Here is a 24484-nt window from a genome sequence, read left to right as displayed (position 1 = left end):
ACTAATACAACACATGTGTGCCGTGTGGTTCCCGGCACCAATAGAAAAAGAATAGGACTACGCCGTCGCTTTCCTATGGATGTCGTAAAAGTTGACTAAGGGATATCCCTAAGCATATGCTTATTAACTTGGGATTCCTCGTGTAGACGATAGGCCAGCAACCTGTCACTATTTGAATGTAAATTCCAACATAAACACATACATTTGAACGTGGCCTTTCAGTTTTTTCGACTCTGTCTACCCTGCAAGTGTCATAAACATGACTATATGTTTTATATATGAAGTTTTGATATTAAAAAAAATGCATAGCACGAATTACTCGCCGGCTAAGCTTGCATTTTCCAAATACACAAAAAAAAATTATACACATATAAAAATACTTATCACATTCGATATTTCTGGATAATTCCTTCACACGTACCGCTCCTCCCTCCCACCGGGGTGCCCAACGGTGGGCTTCGAAGGCGTAACCCATGCTGGGACACACGCCCACGGACCCACGTAGCATTTCTCGTGAGAAATCGCCTGTGTTGTATCAACATGTTGCGATATCTGGAGGCGTGTTTATTGTTAAAAAAAAAAAAGTTCAACACTTTTTGAATTCTTTAATATATAACATCTATGAGTGGTTCCCGGCACCAAATTAAAAAATAATATTCCATGGATGTCGTAAAAAGCGACTAAGGGATAGGATATTATAAAATTGGAATTCTTCTTTTAGGCGATGGGCTAGCATCCTGTCACTATTTATGAATCTCAATTCTATCATTAAGCAAAAAGCTGAACGCGGCCTGTCAGTCTTTTCAAGACTGTCGGCTCTGTCTACCCCACAAGGGATATGGACGTGACTATATGTACGTATGTATGTCTATTAACGACCTCCACAATGTCTAAAAGAGGTACATACATACATACATATGGTCACGTCTATATCCCTTTCGGGGTAGACAGAGCCAACAGTCTTGAAAAGACTGAATGGCCACGTTCAGCTATTTGGCTTAATGATAGAATTGAGTTTCAAATAGTGACATGTTGCTAGCCCATCGCTTAAAAAAGAATTTCAAGTTTGTGAGCCTATCCCTAAAAGAGGTCACTCGAATATTTCCTCAACTTATGTTTAGCGCGGGACTAAACCAATAACTGTTACTACAACAGCCCAACCCACTCGCCAGGACGTCTTTGAATGAACATGACGGTTCTCAAGAGCAGCATGAGAACAACCACCAAGATTTGAAGACTGGAAGGCGTTTCCTCATGCTGAGTGCTACGCCTATAGACCCATGTTCACACGTTATTGTTTCAATGTGAGAATTGTTGGATGACTGTAGGTATTTGTTGGCTCTGTCTAATCCACAAGGGATATAGACGTGACCATATGTAGGTATGTATGTAGAATAAAGTACCTATATTTTTTTTTCTTACTACTTAATGGTTTTTTTTTGCGCCTGGTGGAAGCACGATTATTATACAATACATATGGTCACGTCTATATTCCTTGCGGGGTAGACAGAGCTAAAAGTCTTGAAAAGACTGAATGGCCACGTTCAGCTATTTGGCTTAGTGATAGAATTGAGATTCAAATAGTGACAGGTTGCTAACCCATCGCCTAAAAAAAAGAATCCCAAGTTTATAAGCCTATCCCAATTATACAATATTATGAGTAGAATGTTGTTACTTGAGTAACAATAAAGTCTAAAACGTTTAGTCATGTTTATGGCACATTTAATCCCATCTTTGTCATCACAATAAATATTATTATAATCACAATTATGAATTAATGCTAATTACAATTTACGATGTTTAACATGATTAAAGTTATCAACAAAACATATTAACTATTGTCCAATGTTGCAACGCCTGTATATGACATGAACACAATCAGAAATAGCTCCATCGGAATTCATAAAAATATAATCTCTGCGGTCAGAAAATTAAACAGAACTAATCCCTTTCAATGACCTCAAAGTGACGCATGGACATTAAAATTCCCATAAGCGTCAAAAAAGAACATGCGTACATAAAATTACTACACCCTTTTGATAATAAAAAGATGTTTCAGTCATAAAATTAGCATAAAGTATAATTAGATCTATTATATTCTCGTTTGCATGGTGGGCACTATTTTATTCAAGAAGAGATAGAGTAGTAGTGTCTATGACCATCGTACCCCAATTGAGGACAATAGACCATGTTTACATTGAGCAAGAATGTATAATTAATTGTGAAATATTGCGGAGTTCATGAGAAAATGGGTTCGGACAAGTTTACATTGTCAGTACGTTATATTGTTGTTTAATTTCCTGACAACCTTTAGGATTTTTTACATGGGCTACGTAGTCTCTGCCTACCCCTCCGGGAAAGAGGCGTGACTTTATGTATTTCTATGTCTGTATGTCTTACTTTAGCTTCATAATGCAAAGCAATGCTTGACTTCTTAACGTCAAATTAAATTTAACTTCTTACAAGCTGCCAAAGCGCAAGTGTAGAAGGAATTTTATTCTGTACGGATCTTTGGAAAACGCTTTTGCCAATTTCTTGTTCATTTAATGAAAGGGTCATTTAGAACACAGACAAACAAACAGCCGTCTGTTACGTTAAGCTGTCTAAATATGACGAAACTAACTATACATCAAAAGAAGATACATATATACATATAATCACGTCTATATTCCTTGCAGGGTAGACAGAGCCAACAGTCTTGATAGGCCACGTTTAGCTATTTGGCTGAAAGAAAGAATTGATATTCAAATAGTGACAGGTTGCTAGACCATCATCGCCTAAACGAAGAATCCCGAGTTTATAAGCCTATCCCTTAGTCGCCTTTTACGACATACATGGAAAAGAGATGGATTAGTTCTATTCTATTTTCTAATGGTGCCGGGAACCACACTATATTTATATTCTATAGACCTTACAAGAAAATCAACAACCACCTTTCTCAGAGTGGGTTAAAAATCAATAAATTCGCGCTCGCAATCAAACCCGTCGAATGCAAATCCCAACAATGCCTGGCTCACAATACGTCACACCTTTACGCCTTGCACCGTCAAAACGGCGCGACGAAATCCTAAGTTATAACCGGACAAAGCGGCCGTACCTGTGGTGCGAGATCTGAACACGGGCGTACGGATTTTGGGGGCGCCAAATGATGACGGCTCGAGAACCGTTCAAATCTCGTAAACTTACGTAACGATCAGTCTTACCTACTATATTAGTATTAACTTATTGTTAAATTGGAAAAAAGTCGATTATTATAACTTGATGTGTTTTATTTCTTACATAGCAAAAAGTTACATGAGCTTCTATGTAGAAAAGTGCGGATGTAATCAATATTAACGCCAGATGGAAGAAATATCGCAGTTGCATCCATAATTTGAAAGCGCTAACAATCATAACATTAAAAAGAAAATACAAAGGCGGATTAGTGCCAAGCAGGACTTTAACACGTGCATGTTTTAATTAATACACCTTGACATTTTAAACGCTAATACATTATGAGGAGAGAAAGAATGCGTTACACTCTTATATACATACCATATCCAATGACTGTTTTCTATTTTTTGTGGAGTTTATTTTTATGTGCAATAAGGAGTTTACAAACAAACAAACCATTTTAAAGATCACAACATTCAAAGGAAAACTAAAATCTACATTATCCACACGATGGTCTTCCCAATTTTTCTCTATGGTTCTGAGGGCTGGACTCCAAAAGCGGCTAATAGGAAACGCCTTTGAGATGTGGTGCTGGCGAAGAATGCTCCGTGGACAGCCAAACGCACTTCTTCCTCCTGGCTTTAGTCCCGGTTGCATCCACACATCTCTGGAGAGGAGTCCGGGGTATGCCTTTGACCATTGGACAGCCAAACGCACGAACTCCTCCATATTACAGGAACTTGGACTTGACACACAAATGCCGATGTCTCAAGCTCTCCGTCGTCAGGATCCTCACTAGTGGAGGAACGATTTGAGGTGGAGGTGAAAAGGGCGACTTATTTCATTGCACATGAACGCTAGATACGCTAGAGCCGTCTCTTAGCCAGCCACAGAGCACTGAACACCTCCAGCTGCATGCTCTGTGTAACAAAGGACAATCAATAACAATTTCTGGACAAGTATAGAATGGTGATTTGTGCGTGTCTAGATGTTATTAGCTCTTTAAATGGTGAGGTTGATTTAGTGACGCAAGGGAAATTGAAAAACGGCTGATCGGGGATTTACAATGGTTGACTTTTTTTAAATATCTGGTGTTTAACTTCGATATAAATGTATGTATATCTAATTACTTATGAAATACACACATACACAACACGTCTTTATCACTAACGGCGTAGACAGAACCAACAGTCACGAGAATATTTAGCTTAACGTCTCGTTTAGCAGGATCGTGAACGGGGAATATTATTCATCCTTAAGGGCTTTAGTAATGCCCAAAATAACTATTCCACGCGGACGACGTCGCGGGCACAGCTATTTAAACATAAAATTTACTACAATATTCAGTATACAACTAAGTATGTATTTTCACACATAAATCCATATACATACATATATGACTATATCAAGTACAGACGTTGTATTCGAACTCAGAGTAGGCACAAACGAATCGGCTATAAAGTAATTTATAGTCAAAACATTAATTGAACTGCCACATTTATCATGAGACTCACTCGCGCGACATTCAATGGCTGTCACCTTTCTAAAATGGACACATAGCTTTACAATGTAGAATTATTATTCGTTATTGATTGCGCTCAAAATCAATATAGATTTGTACAATTACTAGGAATTATGGCTAAACATTTATAATAAGAATTGGTTGATGAGTAACCGTGTGGTTACCGTCACTTTAGAAAAAAACCTCTCCATATATTTCCCATAAATGTTGTGAAAGTCAACTAAGGAATAGGCTTATACACTTGGGATTCCTGTTGTAGACGATGGGCTAGCAACCTGTCACTATTTGAATCTCAATTCCGTCATAAAGCCATACAGCTGAACGTGGCCATTCATTCAAAGAATTTGGTTCTGTCTACGCCGCATGGGATATACAGCAGATATACAGAATTTGCTCTTAGTCGCCTTTCACGAAATCCATGGGAATGAGACGGAGTGGTCCTATTCCTTTTTTTTATTAGTGCCGGGAACCACACGACACTGCATGTGTAACCATATGATCCAATACATGCTAGGTTCCCCTGCAAAGGTTGCGGAAGTCAGACGGGAGTCGCTTCGTGTAAAAACCTGACTCACCCAATCCAGGATCCATGGTCAAGGTCTTACCCCGGGCTCCTCTCCAGAGTGGTGACGACGCGACCGGGACAAAAGCCAGGAGGAAGAAGAAAAACCCTAACCAAGCGTAACATACAAACAATATAGCCATACTTTACTCGGACAATTCTCCTTATGTTATACCATCAATACGACCTTTGTAACCGGCTTCACTCCAGGTACCATCGTAAATCAGGATTAGCGCGGACGCACCTCATTTGAGCGTTATTTATAAACTAAATCCGTGGGTCACGGGCGATTGTCATTTTTATAGCATTTTGTGGAATTCAGACTTTATGATTCACGGTTGAATGTTTTGAATTAGGCGGGAAACAATGTTTAATATAATAATTATAACATACCTAAAGGTTCGAAATTGTTAGGAGTTGTGCCGTGTGGCTCCCGGCACCAGTAAAAATATTCACATATACATATATGGACAGAGCCAACAGTCTTGAAAAGACTAATACGCCACGTTCAGCAGTTTGGCTTAATGATAGAATAGCATAGATATATATAGTGATAGGTTGCTAGCCCATCGCCTAAAAGAGAAATCCCAAGTTTATAAGCCTATCCCTTAGTCGCCTTTTACGACATCCGTGGGAAAGAGATGGAGTGGTCCTATAATTTATTGTAATGGTGCCGGGAATCACACGGCACAAAAATTAAATATTTTTTTTTAAATATAACCGTACAAATAAACAAAGAGTCAAAACACAACAGGTCCCCATGCAAAGAAAATACAAAGTCTGTAATCTTTTTAAAATCATGAGATGAATAAAAGATGGCGCCTGAAGCGGAAATTATGAAACAAAGCGAACACACATGCTGCAGAATTTCCAACAAAACATGGATTGTGTATTATATTGGAAATAATAACAGATCCGCTGTCCAGGGCTTTCCGCGTCGCGAGGCATAAGCGAAGAGCGAGTTAATACGTCATGATCATCACTCATTCTCATAGTCTACTATTTCTTTTATCTTATTATATGTACTATGTAACCGCCGAGTTTGCATAAAGAGAGTTATGAATGTGGATGAAACGAAGGAAGTATGCAGAGATCGTGGCAAGTGGAAAGATGTAGTCTCTGCCTACCCCTCCGGGAAAGAGGCGTGATTTTTATGTATGTATGTACTATGTTGTATTCTGTGTGATAATAAATAAATGATCTCCATTACTGTTAGTCCCGGTTGCGTCCTCACCCCTCTAGTTATTTTGGTTGACTGGAAAAAATCTCAATTGGGATTAGTCCGCCATTGTACATATTCTTCTAAATTCAATAACTGTTTTGTAATTTGTTATATTTATTTTTATGTGCAATAAAGAGTTTACAAACAAACAAACACATATGACCCCGGACTGGGTAAGTCAGGTTTTTACACGAGACTACTCAAGTCTGAATAAATTTAGCAGAAGTATCCATTTTATTTTGGATCAAAGTTAGGTCTATCAAGGTGCCTAAATGCATATGGTAACTTACGATGCTTTCCTCACAGTAAGACCATCGGTTAAGAATCAAACTGATGCGATTAACAAACATGCTTTACCACATCTTTATTCCTAATGGGATAGATAGAGCCAATAGTCTACTTTAATGGTTGCTGGCCCATGGCCTAAAAGAAACACGTTATTAACTTTATCAATCTGCGAAGGAAGATCTAGTACACAAATACATATATATATTTATCTATTATCTATTTCCAAACCAGTTTTTTGCTATCTTACGCTTCATGGCTGCTTTCTAGAAATATATTTTCTTCTAAAACAGGTCTTTCATGACTTGCACCACCAGACAATTATCGCCTGAAGCCGTGCATATGTTATTCTCATCAAAATAATGGTGTTCAGTACACAATATTACGGGCAGAATACAATTTCTAGTAATTATTGCGACGTTCATAATTACATTTAGATAGATTATGTATTTCCTAGGCTTTTAACGGCTTTGTTTTTCACATTGTCGAGTAAAATAAACTAATCGGGGATTGGATCCCAGCGGAATATTATCAGTGAATGAATTTCATCGGATCTTTCAGCGTTATGTAAGTCTATTAATTACTTGAATGTCAAATAATCAATATTTAATAGGAAACTTATCTTTCATGCTGGTGTGATAGCGAAAGAATAACATAGTGTGTACCAGCAGCTACGCTTTTCGTACAGCTTGTAAAAGTAAGTCAGAGGAGAGGCTAATAAACTTGGAATTCTTCTTTTAGGTATCTTCTTCCGAGTAATGGGCTAACAACTTGTCATTATTTGAATCTCAATTCCATCAATAAGCCATACAGCTTAATATGGTTTTTAGATTTTTCAAGACTGTTTGACCCTGTTTACGCCGTACCTACGGAAAAATGTGATTATATGTATGTAGGTACTATTAGTATGGATAGGGTACCTGTCTGTGTGGTTCCCAGCACCAATTCAAAAAAGAATAGGACCACTCCATCTCTTTCATATGGATGTCGTAAAAGGCGACTAAGGGATGGGCTTACAAACTTGAGATTCTTTTTTTAGGCGACGTGCGAGCAACCTGTCACTATTTGAATCTCAATTCTATTATCAAACCAAAAAGCTGAACGTGGCCTATCGGTCTTTTCAAGACTGTTGGCCACTGTCTACCCCGCAAGGGATATAGACGTGATTATATGTATGTATGTATGCGGTTTTCAGATTTTTCAAGTCTGTTTGGCCTTCTTTTCCGACGTACGGGAAAAGATGTGGTTATATGTACTATATGTATGTATATGTATGTACATATTAGTATGGATAGGGATAAGCTTATGCTCCAGTAAATCACACTTATTTGCGTTCTACGGCAGAATTCGCCTGAATTGCTCCATTGTACGACAAGTAGTATCATACCACCCTGTTGGTGGTACTAATTTGACCAGGGCAGGAGTCAGGATTTTTTTTTTAATTGAATATTGAATCTGTGGTAAGGTAGTGAAGAATTGTTTATTGTAGGTAAAATAAAATTTGATTTAAACTATAATTCAGACTTGAAGCAAGCATTAAATGCTGTTCTTTTTTTTGTTAAAAAAATTGCCAAATTTTATATGTATTTAAAATTTAATACATTTTGATTGATTAAAAATAATTACAATCTGTTTCATGTCTAATATCAGGCCGCCACCTTTAAAGTTTAAATGCACTTAGTTTTAACTTCTGAATTCTTTTCCCCCCTTATTAGCCATCCGAAGAAGGAAACGCGATCAAATAATTTCCCCAGAAATCACACAGCATAATATAAATTTCCATTTTCATTTTACAATTCAATTATAAATAATATTATTCCCAAATACACTCCTGCGCATCAAGGTGTAACCATTTGCAAAAACCGTCCAAAATTGTCCAAAATTTCTAAACGTGATCAGCTCATTGTCCGCGCACACCCGCCACAATAGCCAACAATGTGCCCATCCTTAGCTACTCTTTTATTTCATATAATAGTACTTTGCTAACACACAATACATCCTCGACAAAACAAAATCGACTTAAAACTTACCACAACACTAATATCAAATCATATCAAATCCCTACGAACAGAGTACAAATTTAAAAATTTTAAATTTCGAAGTTGTTTCTTTTTAAATATTTCGTCGAGGCATTGGCATCTCACATGTTTGCCGTAGTGTCATTGTTACCTACACCTATTGTACCAATTGTTCGTCTATTGTTGGCCAGTATCAATGCGAAACATTTTAATATTATGAAATTATGAACGTCTTCCGTGCGTGTCTCAATAGACCGAAATCTGTGGAGTAGGCTTTTGACAAAAAAAAAACATTTTAATATTAAATTAAAACAGTTTGTTCTATATGTAACTAAAGTACATCGAGAAATCCTACTACTATTATAAAGGCGAAAGTTTGTATGGATGTTTGTTACTCTTTCACGCAAAAACTACTGAACCGATTACCATGAAATTTGGTATGTAGGTAGCTGAAGACCCAGAATAACACATAGGCTACTTTTTATCCCAGAGTTCCCGCGGGATTGATAGGGTTTCCATGCGGACGAAGTCGCGGGCGGCCTCTAGTAATTAATATTCCTAATGTGTTATCTCTCTATCATCTTTATAGAATTTTCAAGCAATACAGGCAACCTAATGAAAACAAAATATCCTTAAAAAACGATAATGTGAACAATTTAATAGGCACATTAAAATGTTTTTACCCAAATTCTATGAAACTTTAATAAATGTTAAACATTAAATTTCACAAATAAAGATAATGAGATTCTCAATTCTATCACTAAGCCAAACAGCTGAACGTGGCCTTTCAGTCTTTTGAAGACTGTTGGCTCTGTCTACCCCGTAAGGGATAAAGACGTGATCATATGTATGTATGTATGTATGTAATAAAGATATTGTGTTATATAATCTATTTCTCTTGAAACAACTTTGTTCTGACCATCTTCTCCATGCATTTCCTTGTTCCACCTACGAATAATATTTATTGCAATTCGAAACTGTCCTGTGTGCCTTTCATAATTCCTCGGCTTTTGTACTTACAAACACGAAAACTATAGCGCGGCACGACATGCATCCGGCCTCCGTTCCACGTTTGAAAAAATCTATATCACCACCATTCGTTTGTTTACTGCCAGTATTTATCGAATTCTCAGATTCAGGCATATTTTTTTTTTTTAATATAATCACGTAAGAAGGATTGCGTCCGGTCAGATTTTGCACAATTAAGACACCTTTAGCGGAAGTCAAACTGTGTGAAAAGGTGTTGAATTTTGTATTGCGATTGAAGACCATAAGTAGGTGGTTAAACTAATTGTGCTCTTTTGATACGAGCTCACCGTGACATTAAATCTTACGCTCATTGATAGAAATGAAAATTGAATTACTATAATAAACATTTCTATCATTCATCTACCTTCAAATGAGAACCAGATGGGTAAGCATGGCATTAAGACGAGAATAACAGAACATATAAGACACATAATAACTCTTTCGTGTGATAGACGAATGCAGCAAGCCCTCCAAAACAAAATTTAATAAAATCATGAAAAAACAATTCTTCAATAGTTTCAGTAAAGTTTAGATTTAAGGTTATAGCCTTTTTACTAGTTTACTTATCACAGTCTTCACAGGTCTTTTACTTTTACAGTTCATCCTTGTTTCAGTTTTTCTACCAATAAGTTTTAAGACTTCAATTAAAAGACGTATAAAGTTTGATGTGCATATTCCTCTTTTTTTTGTGACATCAAATTTTTTATGTAATATTAGAAACTACTATATTCTTATAGTAAGGTCCCTCGGGAAGGTTTTAGTTAATAGCAACCATAAGTCATTTATTTTTTACGTCTTGTATACGTATATTAAAGAAACCAACACAAAATGTATTCAATACTTTTTGTATTGTTCATAGCACTCAAAATCTGTTCTAATCTTTGTGAATTATTCACATTTAGTATTAAATTGAAATACATTTTTAAATCCTTTCAGTATTCACTACATTGGCATCTGTAACCCATCATTATTCAAGGCATATATTGTAAGTGCTTACTTATCTAAATTATATAATATTATTGTGTCATTATGATGATTCGGAACACCTTACAGTTAATCCTACACCACTGATCGGTTCCGTTAATACCTCTCCACCAACAATCGCAAAGATACCATTCATTAATTCAAAACCACTTATTACTTCATTCATTATTACTTCAACACCGGAAAGGGACAATTCATTATACATTTTAGCTTCACATACATTGAAATTTCTAAGTACTTCATTCACAAGTCCGCCAGACATTACGGCACCAGGATTATTTTTATTGTTATTTACAATTTTATTAACATCTTGTGCTACTTCACCGCCGTCTCTTTTTGTGTGTATTGAAGTGTGAACTGCATTATTATGAGAAACTTAGTAAGCCGGATTAGCTGCGTCCGTTTAGGATATATCTACTGTTACTTTGAGGTACCGACTCAGCCAGGGAATGCGTTCTATCTCAACATTGTTCCAATTTTCACTTTTTTTTATTGGCAGCATTGTTATTTATACTTAAGATAAAGATGCTGGAATATGGGAATAAATTGGCGAGTAACACGTATCCCTTAAAGGGTAGACAGCGTCAGCAGTTACAAGACTAGTAGACCACGTTTAGCAGAGTGACTTAGTTACTGACAATTGAGTTTAAAAAATATAAATGAAATAAAAAGTTGGAGATGGAGTGGAAATATTAATGATCTACAAAAAAAAATACATCAGTCATCATGTCTTAAAAAGCAGTGTTATTTGGCGTTGAAATTAAACGCTAGTTAAATAATTTCAATAGGTAAGTGAATGAGCAATAACCTCTGCCTAACATCAGCTTATAAACTTGGGATTCTTCTTTTAGGCGACGGGTTAGCAACCTGTTACTATTTGATTCACAAAACTATCATTAAAGTGAACTGAACGTGGCTAATCAGTCTTTTCAAAACTATTAGCTCTGTCTACCTCGCAAGGGATATAGACGTGATTATATGTACCGTATGTATGTACTTTTGTTGTTAAAGCTTTGTACTTATAAAATTGATGTACAATCAATCGCGTACACAGTATTTTATCCCAAATTAATCTGAGGATCCACTCAATGGCGCATTGACAGAAAATTATACACTTTGGTAGTCACACGATAAAATTAACCGATTCAATCTTAACAATAGGTATTACACACATGAGATGACCGCAATAGAACCGGGAATTGAACCGGGATTAGGATCAGACGTGCGTGGGGTTCCTTACTTATTACCTAGCCGAATTTTTTGGCTTCACTATTTAACCACCTTCAGAAAAAAAGGAGGTTCTCAGTTTGATATTTATGTATGTAGGTATGTTCGTGTTTCGCGTCTCGCGTTTAGCTGAACCGATTTTGATGAGGTTTTTAAGTCAGCGTTTGTTACACTTAGGAGACACATTAACTGACTTCAAATAAAAGGATATTGATTGGAGGCTTTTTAACGAAAGTATTATTCTTATGTTATTAATTATATTTATATTAACATGTGTTGGATAGCTTAATTGAAAGAGATCATTCGGTGGTAGAACGGTTAAAGAATCCGACTGTAAAATTTGGTGCCCAGGTCCAAATTTTACCTCGTCTATATCAGCATATTTGATTCTTTTTTAAGTATTTATATTAGTTTGATCACTAACCACTAGATTGAAGGAAAACATCGTGAGTAAACCTGTAGGTACTTACATGTGCCAGGGAATTGGATTTGTAAACATGATTCTTATATCGGTTTGATTTCCGTACAAAGATGGCGGGGCTCAGACTGTAGTCGATACGTAATAAACCTTGGTAAAATTATGTACTAAGTACTAAAGTAAAAAATAAAATGTTTATGTATGCATCATATAATTTCAAAGGCATAAATTCTAATTGGAAAACAATACCAATGAGAATATGGCTTACAGATCCTGCACTTCAAAATATGTATAACCATTCTATATCTTTACCATGGATGTCGTGTAAGGAGACTAAGGGATAGGCGTTTAAAAAAAAATTCGGAAAAAGCTGGTAGATTCTAGCAACCTATCACAATTTGAATGTCAATTCCAGCATAAAGCCAAAAAGCGAACGGGGCGCTTACATACATACATATAGTCATGTCTACATCCCTTGCGGGGTAGACAGAGCCAACAGTCTTCAAAAGGTTTAAAGCCCACGTCCAGCTGTATGGTTTTATGGTAGAATTTTGTTTCAAATAAATTAATTATAAATTATTATAACTTATATCAGAAACCGCTGAAAAGTGTTTGATAATATTTTGTTTTTGGTATCCATAAAACCTTTTGAAGTGTAAGAAACTTTTATTACAACCAGTTGTCGCATAGCTCTAAACTTGAAGAATAACCATAGTGCATTGATTGATGTTACAAGCTCCCGATCCCAGGGGAATCTTGATGAATCCCTGTTCACCCCATTGGGAACCCCATGAGTTCTTTATAATCCAATAAGGTTGAGAACCTAAAAGAAAAATATTAAAAGCTCATGAGACATTTTCCATTATATTCATTCATAAATAAATATATACGGGACAAATTACACAGATTGAGTTAGCCTCGAAGTGAGTTCTAGACTTGTGTTACGAGATACTAACTCAACGATACTATATTTTTATAATAAATACTTATATAGATAAACATCCAAGACCCAGGCCAATCAGATAAAGTTCTTTTCTCATCATGCCCTGGCCGGGACTCGAACCCAGGACCTCTGGTGTCACAGACAAGCGTACTACCGCTGCGCCACAGAGGCCGTCATTCATATAATTTCGTTTATATTCCTTCATTCATAATAATCACGTCTACATCCCTTGCGGGGTAGACAGAGCCAGCAGTCTTGAAAGACTAACAGGCCACGTTCAGCTGGTTGGGCTTAATAATAAAATTGAGATTCAAATAGTGACAGGTTGCTAGCCCATCGCCTATATGATTAATCCAAAGTTTATTTTATGTTAACCTATATACCTTAGTCGCTTTTTATGACATATATGGGAAAAAGAAAGAGCCGTCGTATACTCTTTTTGTTAATGGTGCGAGGAACCACACGACATTTTTCATTATATGCGATTTTTTTTTACTGAATGCCGTGTTGTTTACGGCACTTTAGAATGCGAACAGAACCACTCCACATATTTCCCATGAACGTCGTAAAAGGCGATTAAAGGTACCTAAGGCTTATAAACTTCTTTATCTAGGCGATGGGCTAGCAACCTATCACTGTTTGTATCTCAATTCTATCATTATCTACAGCTGAACGTGGCCTTGCAGTCTTTTTAAGAGACTGCTGGCTCTGTCTACCCCGCAAGGGGTAAAGACATGATGATATGTATGTATGGTGTTTGGACATTCAGCAGCTCACACTGACCTTCGTCGTTATAGCCCACAAGTACGACTGCATGATTGCATGCAGATGACTGACATGATGCAATGCCTCCCGTGTAGCTATTCCAGCCGGTCGCATCCACGGCTAAAAGCAAATAAATTCAATTAATCAATACCGATACATACATCTTTTAGCTTTTTATGTGCGCTGCCTTTTTAAATATGGATTTTCCTTTATATTTTGGTTGACTGGAAGAGATCTCATTGGGGATAAGTCCGCCATTGTACTACATATTCTTCTAAATCCAATAATTGTTTTGTAATTTGTTTTATTTATTTTTATGCGCAATAAAGAGTTTACAAACAAACAAACAAACATCTGATAGATGTATATCTAAACTAATATTATAAAGCTGAAGAGTTTGTTTGTTTGAACGCGCTAATCTCAGGAACTACTGGTTCGAATTGAAAAAATCTTTTTGCGTCGCATAGACCATTTATCGAGGAAGGCTTTAGGCTATATAACATCACGCTGCAACTATAAGAAGCAAAGATATAATGGAAATGTGAAAAAAAAACACGGCTAAAATTATTCATCCTTGAGGGCTTCAATGTTGCCCAAAATAACTATTTCACGCGGACGAAGTCCCAGGCACAGCTTAGTCAAAGGCATACACCCCGGGCTCCTTCAGGGTGATGGAGATGCAACCGGGTCAAGCCAGGAGGAAGAAGATGTATAACATTGCTGATAAGTTTTATTTATAGATAGATAGACAAATAAAACGCATTATTGCACCATAAGAGTAAAACATACAAAACAGACAGAAATGGTACAAAGGCGGACTTATCGCTAATGCAATCTCTTCCAGTCAACCTTTGGGTGGAAGGAAACTAAACAGGAGATTGGCGTTGGCGCAGAGCAAGATGAATAAATGTTTAAACATAATAAAAGGCACACAGAATATATATAATACATAGGTATAAATACATACAAATACGCATAATAACAGATAAATACATAATAATAACATATACTTAGGATAAAATAGAAAGATAATGAGACCTAACGAGATTTTTGAAACTATCAATAGTCTGGGCTTTCTGATATCGACAGGGAGAGCATTCCATAGACGGCAAGCTTGTACAATACATACATACATAAAAACACGCCTCTTTCCCGGAGGGGTAGGCAGAGACTACCTCTTTTCACTTGCCGCGATCTCTGCATACTTCCTTCGCTTCATCCACATTCATAACGCTCTTCATGCAAGCTCGGCGGTTTCGGGTACTTTTGACCTGACCCTTTACCAGGACGTCCTGAATTTGATCAAGATACGTTCGTCTGGGTCTAGGTAGCTTGTACAATAAAAGATAATATAATAATTACCAACTGATATGGGGCCGTACTGCGTCAGCGCCGCCTTCAGATCTTCTTCGGAAACCCCACTAGGTAACTGCATACAACTCGATGCTTTTCCGACCACTTTATTGGAATCATATTGACAATTGCCATTTGACGCAACGTATGGATAATCACTTTCTGACATAACACCTTTATCCACTATATATCTGAGAAGAAAATCATCAGTTTTCTCAACGTACTGAATTCATTGTCAATACAAATATTAAAAATATTTATTTTTAATTTTTGTCGTTTGCCATGCCCTGTGGTTTCCAGCACTTATGAGTAAGGATTCAATCCATATTTTTCACATGTCGTAAAAGGCGAATAATTATTCATATTCATTGTAGCGAAAAAATCAGATTGGGATTATTTTAGGCGATGGGCTAGCAACCTCTCACTAACTGAATCTCAATATTTGATAGGTCGCCTTTTACGACATTCGTGGGAGAGAAGTGGAGTGGTTTCTATTCTTTTTATATTGGTGCCGGGAACCACACGTCACTACTACATTTATGTATGTAACTTACAATCCAGCATTATTGATCCACCCGCCGTCGCATCCTTGGTCTCCTTGATCGCAATCTACGACTTGTTGTTCTGATAGGTCCAACATCTGCTGTTGTTTAATAGCATATTGAGATTCCAACGCACCTGTTTAAAAAAAAATTAAAATAAATTAAGAACCTATTTTCTTGTGCTTTAAACTTTAATTAAAACTTTTTAAAAATCCAAATGGTAGTGTTGGCAACCCCATGTTATCTTGGCAACACCGATGATCGCCCCCACCACTGAAAAATGTCGAAAAAATGGCGAGCATTTTGTTGCGTGCCCTTTATAAAAAAAAATAGGTTTTTATTCATTTCCTTTCAGTGTGATTAAGAAGTTAGTCCATGAGGGCTCCATGGACTAACTTCTTAGTCACACTGAACTTTTCAGAAAAAACAGAAGAGTTATAAGTAGGATAGATTTATAATTTAGTTAAGGTATTTTTTTTATTTATTATTTATTGTAACTATTACAATTTGTGAAGTACTTAATGCTAATAGTACTTTTATCCATCAGTTTATCATTGTTAAGTTGGTTAAGCAGGAAACCTTTGTGTGGGTGATAACAATTTATGTTTGTATATGTCATGACCGACACGGCCGCTAGTATACGTATAAATTTAAGAATTACCTATAATACTAAATGCCCAGCAAGAACCGCAATTGTTTTGATTTTTTATTGGAGTGACTCCGTTCTTGTCACGCCAGTCAAAACTTGACCTGACCTGTGTGGGGTCCAATTCATTGGGAGAGGCCTTAGTACACGGATTTGCCTCCTCCGGTGGCAAGGCACAATTGTAAGTTTTTGCAAATTCTTCTTCAGTAAGATCAGTGAACATATTTATACCTGAAAGTAATTTAAATAAAATATGTATTGAAATTATATAAACGTTAGCTGAACGTAGGCCTTCAGAATATATAGTTATACTAAGGGATAGGCTTATTAATTTGGGATTCATCTTTAAGGCGATGGGCTAGCAACCTGTCACTATTAGAATTTCAATTCTATCATTAAGCCAAATAGCTGAACGTGGCCATTCAGTCTTTTCAAGACTGTTGGCTCTGTCTACCCCGCAAGGGATATAGACTTGACCATATGTATGTATGTATGTATGTACTTCTTTAAGGCGATGGGCAACTGCAACTGTAATCCTATCATTCTTTACAAGATTGTATGTCTGTCCAGACTTGATTATATGTATGTATGAATGTATATAACTATTATAGTTACCATGAATTGCGCTATATTTCCAATTCTTCTCATTAATCATACTAAGTTTATTTTTGAAGATCTCAAATCTCATCATTTTTTCTTCAACGCTGTCATATTCCCTGGCATAATCCACTATGAACTTTTCAAAGAGCTTATCAGCTTCGTTCAAATCATAAATAGGTTTTTCTGTGCCATTAATATTTATTTTAAAAGATGCCCCAAATGCTGCTCCTGCGCAAAGTAACAAAACGAATAAAAGCATAATTGCAAATGTTAATAAAGCAACTCTTGAATCTGTTAGCATAGTGAATTCAGTTTCTTTATATACTGAAAACTAGGTATTTAAGGCACTATTGATAACGCGTAAAATATTGGACATAATGTGTTATCTTTTCTTTCAGCTACTACGAATTTTTAACGGTTGATAAGGAATAAAAATGTGTGCGAGAACGTTATGTGGTCCAATGAAAGTGTCTGAATAAAAAATGGTGATGCATATAGATGCACCAGATCAATAAAATATAATAATATACATATTTAAATAATTATTAGAACGAATGACTCTTTTTTTAATTATTAATTTTTTTATTATTTATTTTTATCCTTGAACTAGATAGCACATAAATTCCTTTGACACAAATACCGAAAGCCAACATTTATTATCCATAAATCAATGTTGATAGTGAAAACAAAAATTTAAAATACTTAGTTGGTGGGTTGTTTACATTTTTTATTTAGTTGATAAGTAATCTTTGCATTACAAACTTACTATATATAATCATTGATCGAAAAACTCCGTTTTGATATTTTAAAACCATGACAACAATAATTTTGCTGTTATTTTTTACTGGAAGCGCTTTTGCGTTTTCAAATAATTATACAGATAAAGTGAGATATAATCTGGATGAAGCGGAATTATTATTCAATCGTTTCATTAATGAATTTGAGAAAGTATATAATAATGAATACGAGAAACAAAAACGATTGAAAATTTTCAAACAAAACCTATTAGAGTCTAATCGATTAAATCAAGAGCATCCGCTTACAGTGTTTGGTACGTACTTCAATTTATTTGCTTTTGAGTTTAACTTTATTATATACAATATACGGAACAAATTACACAGATGTAAGTAAGTTCAAGATTTGTGTTACGAGATACTAACTCAACGATACTATATTTTATAATAAATACTTATATAGATAAACATCCAAGACCCAGGCCAATCAGAGGAAGTTCGTTTCTCATCATACTCTGACCCGGGACCTCCGGTATCGCAGACGAGCGTACTACCGCTGCGCCACAGAGGCCGTTAATAATATTAATTGCATTTTTTACTTGCGAACTTTTAGAAATCTCTCTGAAAGAACTATTCTGTACATTGGGAGTAATCGAATTAGATCCTTAACAATAATCACCATTTATAATTTACATAGTGTTATCTGATTTGTATTATTTTTAATAGATACGCGAGTAGTCAGAATTATTGTAATAACTTTCTTTACAACAGGTATCACGAAATTTTCTGACTTAACCCAAGAAGAATATACCCAAAGATATTCCTGCCTCGGTCCAAAATCAACCGAAATTCGTTGTCAACGAGGAACTGTGTTTTTGTCCAATACTTCGTCGTCTTACGGAGAGAGTTTCGACTGGCGTTCCAGAAACGCTGTTACTTCAGTCAAGAATCAGGGAATGTGCAATTCTTGCTATGCCTTTTCAACGATTGGTGAGTTTGTATTTTTAAAATCTCATATTGCTTATTTTTATATCTGTAAAAGTTAAGGGCTTTTTTTCTTTTTCAGTGCAATTGCTTGTATTAATAACAATTATGGATGTAGCAAAAAGTGAACTCGAATTAAAATTAGGTATCCTTAGATGATTTTTAAAATTTATTTCACTAGCATTCGTATTTTCCTAAAAATAGTTGCGAGAGAGAGATGGAGTGGTCCTATTCTTTTTTTTTTGCTTGTACAATTCCTATATTATTAACATTTTCATAAACATTAATTCTAATTATAATCATTAATAAAATTATAACTTTACTAGCGACCCGCTCCGACTTTGCTGGGGTAGCATTAATAACCTGCCCCAGAAAACTTTCTTTCAAACATTACAAACAGGAACAAATTCCGTCATAATTACCTATCCGAGATTAGCTCTATATATACAGACATAGAATAAGGGGACTTTATAATATGTAGTGAAGTGCTAATGACATATATTTAAAGAACTTTCTATATTTGTGGCAGGTAACTTAGAAGGACAAGTTGCAATAAAATATAACAAACTATTGGACTTTTCGGTTCAGCAACTCATTGACTGTGACCAAACTTGCATGGGCTGTAATAATGGTTGGATGAGCAATGCTGGGATGTGAGTCTTTAATACATATATACATATGGTCACGTCTATATCCCTTACGGGGTAGACAGAGCCAACAGTCTTAAATAGACTGAATGGCCTCGTTCAGCTATTTGGTTTAACGATAGAATTGAGATTCAAATAGTGACAGGTTGCTAGCCCGTCGCCTAAAAAAGAATCCGAAGTTTGTAAGCTTATCCCTTAGTCGCCTTTTACTACATCCATAGGAAAGATATGGAGTGGTCCTATTCTTTTTTGTACTGGTGCCGGGAACCACACGGCATAATGCATCAATTAATACTTATTTACTTTACTTTCAATGTTTTTCCTCCTGGCATGCTTGGATGAGCAATGCTGGAATGCTTATTCCTGCTGGATTTAGTCCCAGTTTTATATACACCACTCTGAAGAGGATCCTGGGGAATTGGTCAGAGAAGATGCATCAGCTGAAGTAACTCTTCCAGTGTTGGTCGCCTATTCTCAGAATGATTCTTATCTCATTATTCTATGACGAAATATTCGTATTGAAATCATTAGTTTTACATTCATTCATGTTTTTAAATTCAGACAATGTGCATTCATCCACGATTTAGATTTGAGAGATCTATGTTTGTATATTGACATCTTGTATAAATGCTGCAGTGTAGTTTGTTCCGTCGCTTCTTCTACACATGCGCTTTGGAAGCGTTAGTAGTTGTAATTAGATTTAAGTGATGTGACGTCAATAAGTGTTACCTCGTATCCAGATATATGATATGATAATATATGATATTAAATCTATTATTCTATTCTATACATACATAAAATCACGCCTCTTTCCCGGAGGGGTAGGCAGAGACTACCCTTTCCATTTGCCACGATCTCTGCATATTTCCTTCGCTTCATACATACATACATACATACATAAACTCACGCCTCTTTCCCGGAGGGGTAGGCAGAGACTACCTCTTTCCACTTGCCACGATCCCTGCATACTTCCTTCGCTTCATCCACATTCATAACTCTCTTCATGCAAGCTCAGCGGTTTCGGGTACTTTTGATCTGACCCTTTACCAGGACGTCCTTAATTTGATCAAGATACGTTCGTCTAGGTCTTCCTATTCTATTCTATGTGTTTCCTATTTCAGGTATCTGGTAAATGCTGGTGGTGCTATGCTCCACAGCACTTATCCTTACACGGGCAGGCGAGGACAATGCAGGTTCGACAGGTCCCAGGTCGTGGCCAGGGTGACTGGGTGCAGACAGTTCCCTTATCTCCAAGAAGACCAACTCAAGACACTTCTGGAAACAACGGGTCCAATTAGTATTGGTACAAGGGTTTTCTTTCAATCTATTAGGAATAAGGCCAGGCTTCGCGCGGATAGCATTCAGTGTACCGAATTTTGATTTCAACCGGGAACCTTATCTACCGATTCGACTACCAACACTCCGAAGACATGTTATTATTAATACCTGTTTATCATTTTTCCAGCCGTAGACTCCAAAAACTTCAGGCAATACAGAGGTGGTATTTTCTATCAATGCGGACAGCAAATAGATCATGCTGTCTTATTGGTGGGCTACGGTGTAGGTAAGGTTCATTTTACGTCGGTATTTCAGTACCTATTGTTAAAATTTCTTTATAATAAATTTTAAGGGGGGGACAGGTTCCAAAGCAGAGCAGATTAGAAAGATATTAAGAAGACCGTAAGTGAATTTAGATGTCGTGTGGTTCCCGGCACCAATATAAAAAAGAATAGAACCACTCCATCTCTTTCCCATGTATATCGTAAAAGGCGACTAAGGGATAGGCTTATAAACTTGGGATTACTCTTTTCGGTTATGGACTATCATTAAGCCTAACAGCTGAACGTGGCCTATCAGTCATTTCAAAACTGTTGGCTCTGTCTACCCTGCAATGGATATATGTATGTAAGATAGTATTTTGTTCTCGTTTTTGCAGAGAATGGTGTCCCTTACTGGACCATAAAAAATACTGCTGGAGCAGAATTCGGTGAAGCTGGTTACATAAGGATTCTGAGGGGTCAGAACGCATGTGGTATTATTAATGAGCAAATAGTGTCACTAGTTGTGGGCTGAAGTCATAGAAATCGAATAATTTAAGACTTAAGAATGTATTCAATTTCTGTGCCAGAAGGTATATGTTAATTTTTCTTAAAAAATAAAAGGAGACTACGTTAACAAAGAGTTTCAATGATTTTTATTCAAAACTAGCTGTGCCCGCGACTTCGTCCCCGTGGAATAGGTAGTTATTTTGAGCATCATTGAAGCCCTCAAGGATGAATAATTTTCCTTGTTTTTTTCACATTCTATTATTTCTTTGCTCCTTATAGTTGCAGCGTGATGTTATATTGCCAAAATCCTTCCTCGATAAATGGTTTATTCAACACACAAATATTTTTTCAAGCCGAACCTGTAGTTCCTGAAATTAGCGCGTTCAAATAAACAATTCAGCTTTGTAATATAAGTATAGATTTTTTTTTGTTTGCAAGTACTGTATATACTAACGTGCTCTTATTATACAGAAACGTTAAACTTTTATTATAAAGTCGGGTTTTTTCTTTTAGTCGATGGTTTGGGTAAGTCAGATTTTTACACAAAGCGACTCCCATCCGTCCTCCGCAACCTTTACAAGTAAACCTAACCCTACCTGAATGTGCAGGTTTCCTAACGATGTTTTCCCTCACCGTAAGAGCATATGTTAGTATTCAAACTAATGTGCATAACTTTGAAAATAGTCATTGGTATGTACCGAGGTGGAGTTTGAACCTGTGCCTTTCTGCGCGTCACGTATTTCAACCGGGCACCTTACCAATTCGACCATCGACGCTCTTACTAGATACCATTCTATAGCTTATATACATACATACATACAAACATATGGTCACGTCTATATCCTTTGCGGGGTAGACAGAGCCAACAGTCTTGAAAAGACTGAATGGCCACGTTCAGCTATTTGGCTTAATGATAGAATTGAGATTCAAATAGTGACAGGTTGCTAGCCCATCGCCTTAAAGAAGAAACCCAAGTTTTTAAGCCTATCCCTTAGTCGCCTTTCATGACATCCATGGGAAAGAGATGTAGTGGTCCTATTCTTTTTTGTATCGGTGCCGGGAACCACACGGCACTTATAGCTTATATATTCTATTAAAAAATATCACAATGCAGTAGTCCTCATTGTAGATTGCATGATTACTCACACGTAAGGTGTCATGGAGGTTTATCTATGAATAGAGGGTGTGTCCGGATGTATGGTAATATGTCACAGGTAGTGAACAATACGCAGAGGACAAGGTATTAAAGACTAGCTGTGCCCGCGACTCCGTCCGCGTGGCATAGTTATTTTGGGCACCATTGAAACCCTTAAGGGTGTATAATTTTCCCCGTTTTTTCACATTTTCCATTATTTCTTCGCTCATAATAGTTGCAGCGTGATGTTATAAAGCCTAAAGCCTTCCTCGATAAATGGTGTATTCAACGCAAAAAAGAATTGTTCAATTTGAACCAGTAGTTCCTGAGTTTAGCGCGTTTAAACAAAGAAACAAACAAACTCTTCAGCTTATTATTAAATATTATTGAATATTAGTATAGATTATTAATACATGGTACTTAATAACGTACAGAACAGACTTACTAATATTATATAGGTAATTTAAAACATAATTCATCCAGAACTAAAAATTATATTTATATGTGATTTGAATATTGTTCATAAAAGTATGATTAAATGTTAATGTCCAGACACCAAGACATCTCTTCGTGTAATGTGTGATATAGGTAACGTGATTAAAATAAAAATATTACACACCTCTTGACACAAACTTATTCAAGAGTCAAGTCACCATTAAAACCTGAATGGACCTATTCAGACCACAATGACACTTTTGTAAATCACGCCATAAATGACATATATATATTCTAACATTCTTCACGTCTGCACTCATGAATGGGGCAGCTATTAATTTACGAGAAAAAAAAACCTGGTCAAATATGGCCACGGCAGACTCCGTGGAACCGAATAAACGATACAAAACCCAACCATCATTTATCCATCCCGATTCCGTCGTGTGTTCGGCATATTAAAATACAAACAAACACAATGCCACTTCATTGTCGAAAAGAAAAAAAAAGGCATACGGAAATTTATATCGACCGCCTACAAATACACAAAGGGTAGGGCGGAGCGTTTTTGAAAAAAAAAAGTATCAATGAAAGTATCGACAATGATAATTCTACGAAAGATTCAGCGCGACTTGAGGTAGAATAAGCTGGCATGAAATTTGCGCTTTCTCCTCACTAACTCTCATTACAAATATTTCTAAGTATAACAGTTGAAGTAGACACAGCCACCGAGTGTATTGTTGGGTCGCCATTGTGTGCCAAGATGAGTTTGGAAATTGAAATTTAATGGAAATATCAAATGAAACTCACACAACAGAGTCTTTGGGCGATGCTCATTGTCGATAATGGCGTTTGTGACTTGATTCCGAATGAGTTTATAGCCATTGATGCTCGCTTCGAGATGTTAAATTAAACTTTGATGTTACAATGCTGTTGAAATTGTAATTATGTTTTTCAGAATGAATCTTATTTTTTACTTATAATCTGTTTTTATATTTCATACCGAATATAGTTCTGCAATGAATACGTTAAATTTATGAAAAAAAAATAGTACTTTGTATTATAAATTTAACTAGGTATATATTAACCTCTTCTCAATTAGCCACATTATACCAATGAAATTGATTTTGAATTATCGCCAGTGAAACTACTTACAATAGTAAATAATCAATTTTAACAAAATTTAAGCGTGCTTAAAAACTTCAGGACTGATAATGTGCTAAAATATAACTTTA

The 24484-nt window shown here is 36.2% G+C and overlaps 2 protein-coding genes across 2 annotated transcripts in view; one reads left to right on the top strand and one right to left on the bottom strand.

The window, feature by feature from the left end:
• The window catches only part of LOC106143625 (uncharacterized), a 47941-nt gene extending 26234 nt beyond the window's left edge, over positions 1–21707 (top strand). The window contains exons 2-6 of the mRNA XM_060954605.1: positions 18775–18993; positions 19517–19640; positions 20756–20937; positions 21100–21198; positions 21571–21707. Of these exons, the coding sequence (XP_060810588.1) occupies positions 18775–18993; positions 19517–19640; positions 20756–20937; positions 21100–21198; positions 21571–21707 (761 nt within the window). The remainder of the gene's footprint in view (positions 1–18774; positions 18994–19516; positions 19641–20755; positions 20938–21099; positions 21199–21570) is intronic.
• Positions 412–17528, bottom strand: LOC106143626 (uncharacterized). The gene is made up of 7 exons (XM_060946614.1): positions 17285–17528; positions 16685–16900; positions 16036–16159; positions 15491–15672; positions 14147–14248; positions 13131–13243; positions 412–552 (listed from the first exon to the last, which is right to left on the bottom strand). Exons 1-7 carry the CDS (start codon positions 17526–17528, stop codon positions 412–414), a joined length of 1122 nt encoding a protein of 373 aa, XP_060802597.1.
• Positions 21708–24484: the final 2777 nt, after the last annotated feature.

This window comes from Amyelois transitella, chromosome 2 (genome assembly GCF_032362555.1).
Source record: "Amyelois transitella isolate CPQ chromosome 2, ilAmyTran1.1, whole genome shotgun sequence".
Lineage (NCBI taxonomy): Eukaryota > Metazoa > Arthropoda > Insecta > Lepidoptera > Pyralidae > Amyelois > Amyelois transitella.
The sequence above is the reverse complement of the archived record's forward strand: the minus strand, read 5'-3'. Positions and strand labels throughout refer to the sequence as shown.

Bases quoted from the DNA above. Each gene is read 5' to 3' on its own strand.
- LOC106143626 (XM_060946614.1), bottom strand. From the start codon at position 17,528: ATGCTTTTATTCGTTTTGTTACTTTGCGCAGGAGCAGCATTTGGGGCA. The intron at 15,673-16,035 runs GTAAGTTACATA...TTTTCTTCTCAG, and splicing joins TGGATCAATAATGCTGGATT to ATATATAGTGGATAAAGGTG. The intron at 13,244-14,146 runs GTCAGTGTGAGC...TTTTTCTTTTAG, and splicing joins TGTGGGCTATAACGACGAAG to GTTCTCAACCTTATTGGATT.